The sequence below is a fragment of the Oreochromis niloticus genome, linkage group LG22, assembly GCF_001858045.2.
Source record: "Oreochromis niloticus isolate F11D_XX linkage group LG22, O_niloticus_UMD_NMBU, whole genome shotgun sequence".
In the NCBI taxonomy this organism is placed as follows: Eukaryota; Metazoa; Chordata; class Actinopteri; order Cichliformes; family Cichlidae; genus Oreochromis; species Oreochromis niloticus.
Genome location: NC_031985.2, coordinates 23,917,205 through 23,924,906, shown reverse-complemented (window position 1 = coordinate 23,924,906; position 7,702 = coordinate 23,917,205). Strand labels below are relative to the sequence as shown.

Sequence of the window (7,702 nt, the reverse complement as noted above, 5' to 3'; positions counted from 1 at the left end):
CTCCACGAGGCACGATGACTCAGCTCAATTTTCTAGTTAAGACGTTACAAGAAGCTCCTTGTGCCAAGCAGTGTGATTTTCCAAAAACAGCCCCGAAGATGTGTTACATTAGCCGGAAACTTTAAAAAAACAAAAGCAAAACAACTTTATTTAGGACATTACTATACAACAGAAGATTATTTTGTACCGTCAATACTTTAAGTACATGCAAAAATAAATAACAGCACTCAAGGTCGGATGATGAGAAACTTTTAGTAGGCTGGGCTCTGAAATGTGATTGACCCTGAAACCTGACTGAAACTTCTCAAAAAGGTTTTGTTGTAAGTGAGGACAAAGTTAATGAAGAATGACTTTTTCCAAAACGTATGAAAGGAATGAAAGTTTAAAGATTTGTTGATCATTTTTAGCAGAGGCTGAACAACCGCCTGCCTGCTTGAAGACAGATGGCATAACACTAGTAGACAAAGAATTGTTGATGATGGAGAGGATACTTGGGCCTATTCCCTCTTTGCATTTGTGGCTGCCATCTTTGCAATTTCTCTTTCAATCGTTGCATTTTCTTTTTTGTCATTTCATTTTCTCTCTTTGCCTCTTCTATTCCTTTTTAAATTTCTTCCAGGGCTCTTGGATTTCCAGGAACTTCTTCTTTGCTGTTTCAGTTTTACAATGTCTGTGTTATTGTTTACTTTTAATTTTCCATGTTTGCTTCTTCTAATTCATTTTTTACTTCTTTCTGCTCTCTCTGGAGTTTCATTAGTTCCCTTAGTTTCATTAGTTTGGTGGTCCATGTTTATCTTTCCATTTCCTTTCTCCCCTCTTTCAGTTCTGTTTGTACTTCTTGCATTTCAATCTTTGACTCTTGGGCTTGAGTTCTGCAACTTCTGCTTGCAGCTATGCTACTTCAGTTGCTTTCATTGCCTTTTTTATTTCCTTTTTGTTTTTTTTTAGGGCTCTATGAACTTCCTTCATTTCCATCTTTTCCTTGTCCGTTGCCTTCTTCACTGTTTCACTTTCCTCCTTTACCTTTTGTATTTTTTTTATCTTCTGCTTCAGTGCTCTCTGGACTTCAGTCATTTTCAGTTTTGCTTTTTCAGTTGTCTTCTCTGCTATTTCCCTTTCCTTCTTTGCCTTCTGGATTGCTTTGTTCTCTTTTTTCAGTTCTCTCTGGGTTTCCTTCAGTTCAGCCTTTGCATTTTTGGTTTCTTTGCTTCAGGTGTCTTCTTTTGCTCCTCTTAAATTGATCTCTGAAGCTCCATCAAAGCTCCATTCAGTAGTTGAGGTGTCTGGTCCCAAGAGGCTATAACGATGGCTATTCAACATCGTTACACAACACATTCGAGCTGCATGACGCAGATAAAGTGGCTAAATCATCTTTTATGTGGTTTATTGTCTTCAAACCAGCAGACAAAGCCAATGGCATTCAGAAGAAGTCGGGGAAGAAATTTAGGCCGCGTACGTGATGGCTTCCACAGTTCATTTTTTAGCTGTGCGAAAGTAAAGCTTACAGTCTAAGAAGTCACAGTGTTGATATCAAACACAAAGAGAAAAGCTCACTTGTTTGAATTTATTTGCAGTCACAGTTTTAAACAATTCTGACAGTAAGCAGCTTTGATATAATTTGACACTAGATATCAGGTTTATGGGATTTTATTTAAAGGTTCCAATGAGGCCTCCTGCACGGCCACAGATGTGCTACACGCTAGAAGAGCTAGAAGCTCTACTCATGGAGAAACTCTTGGAGAAACTTGCTAAGCCTAAGAGGGGACAGGTAATCCAGCCCAAGCTGACATGACATAACCTCACATACAGCTCAGCCACAAAGTGAAGTCATTTAGTTAAAGACAGCCTGGGACCAAATGCACCGAACCAGCCTGACATTTCTTCCTCTTAAGTTCAATGAATGGATGGAAGTTAAATGACTACAAACATAAAATCATAAAAGCCACTAGTACTGACACTGGAGTTCCCTGAAACTGACTGTTCATTGTACAGAGCCTGTATATAACGCACAGAGCTGCCTGAGACACTGCACTGAATTATTGTTTCTATCTTAATGATTCCACCTGACTGGTTTGAGCTCAGATATTCTGCTTTTTCCTTTCGGTAGATCAAAGCATCTCGTGTTGCTTCTGCTTCCATTTTGATGGAAGAAGAAGAAGAATGCTTCAAGGAAGTGCACTGTAAAAAAAAAAAATCCTAAAAAAACAGTAATATTCCGGCAGCTGGGGCGCCAAAATAATACCAGAAAATAACTTTCTCATAAAAATACGGTTATTTTCAGTAATGACAATACAGTTTGTTGCCCTAATTTTACATGGGATTTTGCCTTTTTCAAGTGCTTTTAAACATTAAATTAGGAACATTTTAATGTGATTAAACAATGAAATTACCTATAAACAAGGTCAATGAATGCGGCAATATGAATAATAATACTTAAATGTACAGAAATATACAGTTAACAGTTGGTTTAAATAATAATAATGGATTGCATTTATATAGCGCTTTTCGAGACCCTCAAAGCGCTTTACAATTCCACTATTCATTCACTCTCACATTCACACACTGGTGGAGGCAAGCTACACTTGTAGCCACAGCTGCTCTGGGGCAGATTGACAGAGGCGAGGCTGCCATATTGCGCCATCGGCCCCTCTGGTCATCACCAGTAGGTGGTAGGTGAAGTGTCTTGCCCAAGGACACAACGACCGAGAGTGTCCGAGCCGGGGCTCGAACCAGCAACCTTCTGATTATAAGACGAACTGCCAACTCTTGATTCACGATCGCCCTAAATAATATCATTTGATGTAAAAAAAAGTTTATAAGAATCATTTTATATATTTTCTCATAGTGTTACATTTGAATTTAACAGTTCAGTCTTTCAAATAACGGACAAATATTTGTGAAATTATGATACATTTGTGAATGTATTTTAACAATCTAAATATGCATATGTACAGACAGATACATTTAAAAAATGAGAAAATTATGTTTTATTACATTTACAGTGATTTTATGTTATTTTACATTTGAAATGTAAAATCACAGTCTATTTATGTAAATTTAATGATATTCTAGAAGAACACAACAAAACTGTAAAATACACAGTAAAATACTTTTATATTACAATTTTTTTTTAACAGTGTGGCATTCATGGTCTCAGTGAACAGTGTGCCAATCGTGGTCACACATTGCACGTGATTTTCAAAGCAGCATGCCTGTTCACCGCAACAGTCAATACATTGATCAAAAACTTTGAAATATGTATTGCTGTTTGGAGATGTGTAATGTTAGTGCATGCTAAGGTTTGTTATTGGAATTTGTTCAGTTCTGTTTTCTATTTTGATGACCACCTACACCACATGATGCTGCTTAAAAAAGTGTTGTTTTCAGATCATTTCTTTTAAAATCTATGAAGTGTCTGTTCATTTTTTCTTCAAAATTAGGGTTACATAAATGTTAGTGTTTCTTTTATGATGTTTTAATGCTTACACTACACTGTACACATCTACATTAGGGACATTTCTGTGACCCATTTCTGAGAGGGGGCTGCTTGACAACGATTTGGAAGTGGATGCAAAAGCACATGGAGCGTGCTGCAATTTCCTTTTTAATATGATGGACTGAACACATATCTGCGTTTGACTATGCAAAGATTAACCTGATCCCATTTCTACCCATCTCTACTGTTTCAAGATTTCACTTTGTTTATGTCTATTTTGCATTTGTTGGGAAAGTCACTTAAAACAATGGGCAAGTGGCCAAATTCTCTGTGTCTTGTCCTGCATTCTTCCACAGTCTCTGTGCCCTGGAGTGGGCTTTCGAGCGTTTCCTCATTCATTGATGCACGTTTAAGTCAAGTCAAGTAGACTTTTAGTGTCAACCCAACAATATGCACTCAAGTATACAGTGGGACGAAATATCGTCCTCCTGGATCAAAGGTGCAAACTGTTAAAATAAAAATGGAAAAATTTGAAATATACATACATACAACTATAGAGAAATAAGATAAACTAAGAATAAGTACAACAGTATTGTACTTATAGTATATTTTTGTTAAAATATTTACTCTTTAGTATATATTAACCTCTGGATGTAAAATAATATATACAAAAAAAAGAAATTCTGAACCACATTTAGTGGTACATTTTACGTAGAGTCAGAATACTTTATTAATCTCTAAGGAAATGATGTAATTATACTGTAAGGTAATGACACAACTAGTCTATCAAAGTGTAGCTGCTATTCAATATGAGGACTTTTTTTTCTCAAGCGTTTTATAAAAGTAAATATGTTTCATAGTAACCTCCACACCAGTGCAACTAGACAACCCCATAGAACGGCAGTATGTGCAGTCAAAGAATGGCACCAAGGAGCAAAGTGGGGACAAACAGACCCACGTCAAAGAACAAGCAGAGAGCCTCACCAAGGAGCATCAAGCTTCTAGGCTCCTGGAGGATCATCCAAAGAGCCTGTCAGATGAGCAGACTGAGAGTGTTTTTGTTCTAGATCTTGTTCCTTTATCTCCTCTTTTTGTTCCATGCTCCCAGTATTTCCAAAACAATAAGAAGAGAGAGAAGGACCTCTCCAACAACCTCTACCGACTCCTGTTAAACCCACAGACCAGCCATCTCTGCAATCTCTTCATCCAACTGCTAGCCATGTCATCTCCCAGGCTTTAAAATAAGAGGAGAAAGAGTAAGTTTTGTTTGGCATGGTATGTCTTAAGATTCTTACGTTTGTTGCATATGTTGTTCTAGAGAAATTACAAACCAGTGCACAGTATTTTGTTCACGAGTTATTTTGCTGCATTTTGGTGGCCACTCTAAAATGATTCTGGTTAAATACGGTCAGGCCCTGACTTAAGAGGACTTTGTGATTCACCTTGATTTGAAACTAAAACTTACTTTGAGAGAAATGTTCAAATATGCAAGTCACCTCACCAACTTTCCCTTTTTGAATAAAAACTCATATTTGATTTCTTCTTCAGTGTATTCAGTCTCTATTTTTTAATGTAATTTTTCATATCTTGGCCTGTCAAAAATGTATTTGGCAGAACGTTTATTAACAACAACAACAAAAATAATAATAATATTTTTTTGTTAGTATTATTACTATAAATGTCAAATGTTTAGGTGGATTTTTCACAGAGGATGACTGAGACTCCAAACATTACTGTGAAGTCACGCTTCTTTTCTTGTTTCTGTGACCTCAACATGCTAGCGGACTTGAAGTTATTTCCACTTTAGGTATGTATTTAATTTAATAAAAACTATGTCTTAAATGTCTTAAACCGTGGACATTAGCTCTAGCTGATTCCAGATTATGCTGCAGGTCTCTTAAGTAAGCAGCATCTGTTTCAATAATCAGAAGGTTCAATAAATCTGGCAATTATTTTTTTGTGACTCAGGCTTTTCCTCTTAGTACCACATGCACCTGTATAATGAGATCTCTGTCACTTCACCAAACTGAATACGGAATATGAATACAATATAACTTTAGATCGGTAAGTTCATATTTAAAATTAAATTGCAACTTCTTTTGGAAAGAAATTTCCTCTTAGAAATAGATGATATAAGATAATTTGTTTTTATTAATGGAAAATTACGATTGTTGAATATTTATCACAATTTTTTTTAATGTTTTCTGTAGATCTTTGTCCTTTTTTTTTCCAAAGACGACCGTTTGTTTTGAGCAATGACTGTAGAAAATGACTGTCGCGTCGTCCACGTTTTCTACAGTCATTGGTTTTGAGTGGCAGCTCTACGCTTCCGTAGTAAAGTACAACTTTTATTTTGAAAATACCAGATAGGAAACAGTGCCATGACCTGGAACCACTTTGCTAATTCCTACCTTTCTTCAGCCAGTGAAAATAGCATCTGTGTTAAGTATCTAACTTTGTTCTTCATTTGGGCGAGTTATTCGAACTAAACCCGGAACAGTTTCCGGTTTATTTTTCATGTTTGACGTTTCTAGAAGTTTATAACCAAGGGCATTAGCATTAGCAGCACCCTGTGGTACAATGTCAACAGGGCCAGAGCCGCCAACAGGAGGAGCAAATGCCCCCGTGTCCAAACCCAGCCAGATGTTTAAGAGCTGCTGGAGCTGCAGGCTTATCTCCGGAGGTGGGCTGATCCTGTCTGGAGCTTATGTGTTTCACGCAGCGCGGAAGGTGATGCGGCAGGGAGGACCCACCTCTATGGGGACAGTGGCACAGATCACTTTCGCTGCAAGTAAGTCAATTAGTTTTCTGACTGTTTGCTGCATCAGGTGTCTTTTAATGAAGACATGCGCACTTGTGTTCAAGGTTTGGCTGCCTGGGGGTTAGTTGTCATCACGGATCCTGTAGGAAAAGCGCAGAGGAAGACTTGAGGACTCTTTAGAAAGTGTGCGTGTAAATGAGCTGAGGACTGCGTGGGGTCATTCACCGGACACCGAGGCAAAGACACTGCTCTGGACAGCCTGCAGAGACCTGTAATGACAGTGGATGTGTGCTGACGTTGTATGGCTGGACTATGTACCGTACCTACTGCTGGAAGCTGCTGACTTCTTAAATTAAAACAACTATTTGTCTATATGTGTGAGTTTAAGTCTCTTTGTCAGCATCAGACGTGTGTGGTAAATAATGTTGACTCGTTAAAGATGATTTATTGTAGTACAAAAATGTGAAACCAATGGTGACCGCACTGGCCAAGTTTCTGTGCAAATCATATCAGTTATGCACACTACATGCATACTCAGCTCTCATCATTATGTTGTCACTGACTGACCTTTTTCACATTACACTTTTTAAAATGTCAAAACAGAAAAAGCACGGTTAAACTTGCAGTGGGTGCATGAAACCCTGCCATTTTGCATCTTGGTTCACTAGGATATATCACTGGGACACTACCTGGAGATTACAGTTCAAAATCTCTGCAGCTAGTATACAGTTTGCGACTAAATAATTACAATAAAAACAGTAAATTAGGTCAAACTGCCTTGATGTCTCAGGACAACCTCCCAAGTATTAAAAACAGTTTAAGTCTTCTGTAGCTAATCTCTAACTTCTTCAATGTGTGGCCATATTAAATAGGCCCTTTTCACAACAGCCATTCTATCTTATCCCAGCATTGTAAACACCAGTATTGATAAGATTCACTGAGCTCCTGTTGTGTATATCTAACATGCCAGTGAGCTGTCTCATGTCATCTTGGTGGAACAGGACATTAATAAATGTTAATAATTATCCTTATGTTTACCCTGAAACGACACACTGAAACAGCTGCTGTAAAAACAAAGCCAACAACCAGCTTTAAAAAGACAGCAGGGCCCACTCCTACTTTCCTAACATGTGATTTAAAAAAAAAAGAAAAGAAAAAAAGCCAGGACATGTTTCTTATGATTGTGATTTGGGAATGTCTGATGTTTTATTTTTTCCCCTTCTTCTCAGTTGTGGAATTTCAGGGACTGTCTGTGAAGGTTCTCAGTCATCCAGGTCATCGTAGTCAAAGGAGTTTGCAAAGAAAAGCGTCTGGACTTCTTTGAGTTGCTTGAAGACGTTTCACCTCTCATCCGAGAAGCTTCTTCAGTTCTAAGGTCAAATGGCCGAGAGTCCCAGATTTAAACCCAGTGGGAGTATCCCCCCAAGGAGGGACAAAGGACCCCCTGGTGATCCTCTAATCACATGCGCCAAGGTGTGAAAGCGGGTGTGGGACCTAGGTCCCAC

The 7,702-nt window shown here is 38.1% G+C and overlaps 1 protein-coding gene across 1 annotated transcript; it reads left to right on the top strand.

The window, feature by feature from the left end:
• The first annotated feature begins 5,794 nt into the window (after positions 1–5,794).
• Positions 5,795–6,571, top strand: dmac1 (distal membrane arm assembly complex 1). The gene is made up of 2 exons (XM_003457256.5): positions 5,795–6,227; positions 6,302–6,571. Exons 1-2 carry the CDS (start codon positions 6,017–6,019, stop codon positions 6,364–6,366), a joined length of 276 nt encoding a protein of 91 aa, XP_003457304.1. The 5' UTR covers positions 5,795–6,016; the 3' UTR covers positions 6,367–6,571.
• Positions 6,572–7,702: the final 1,131 nt, after the last annotated feature.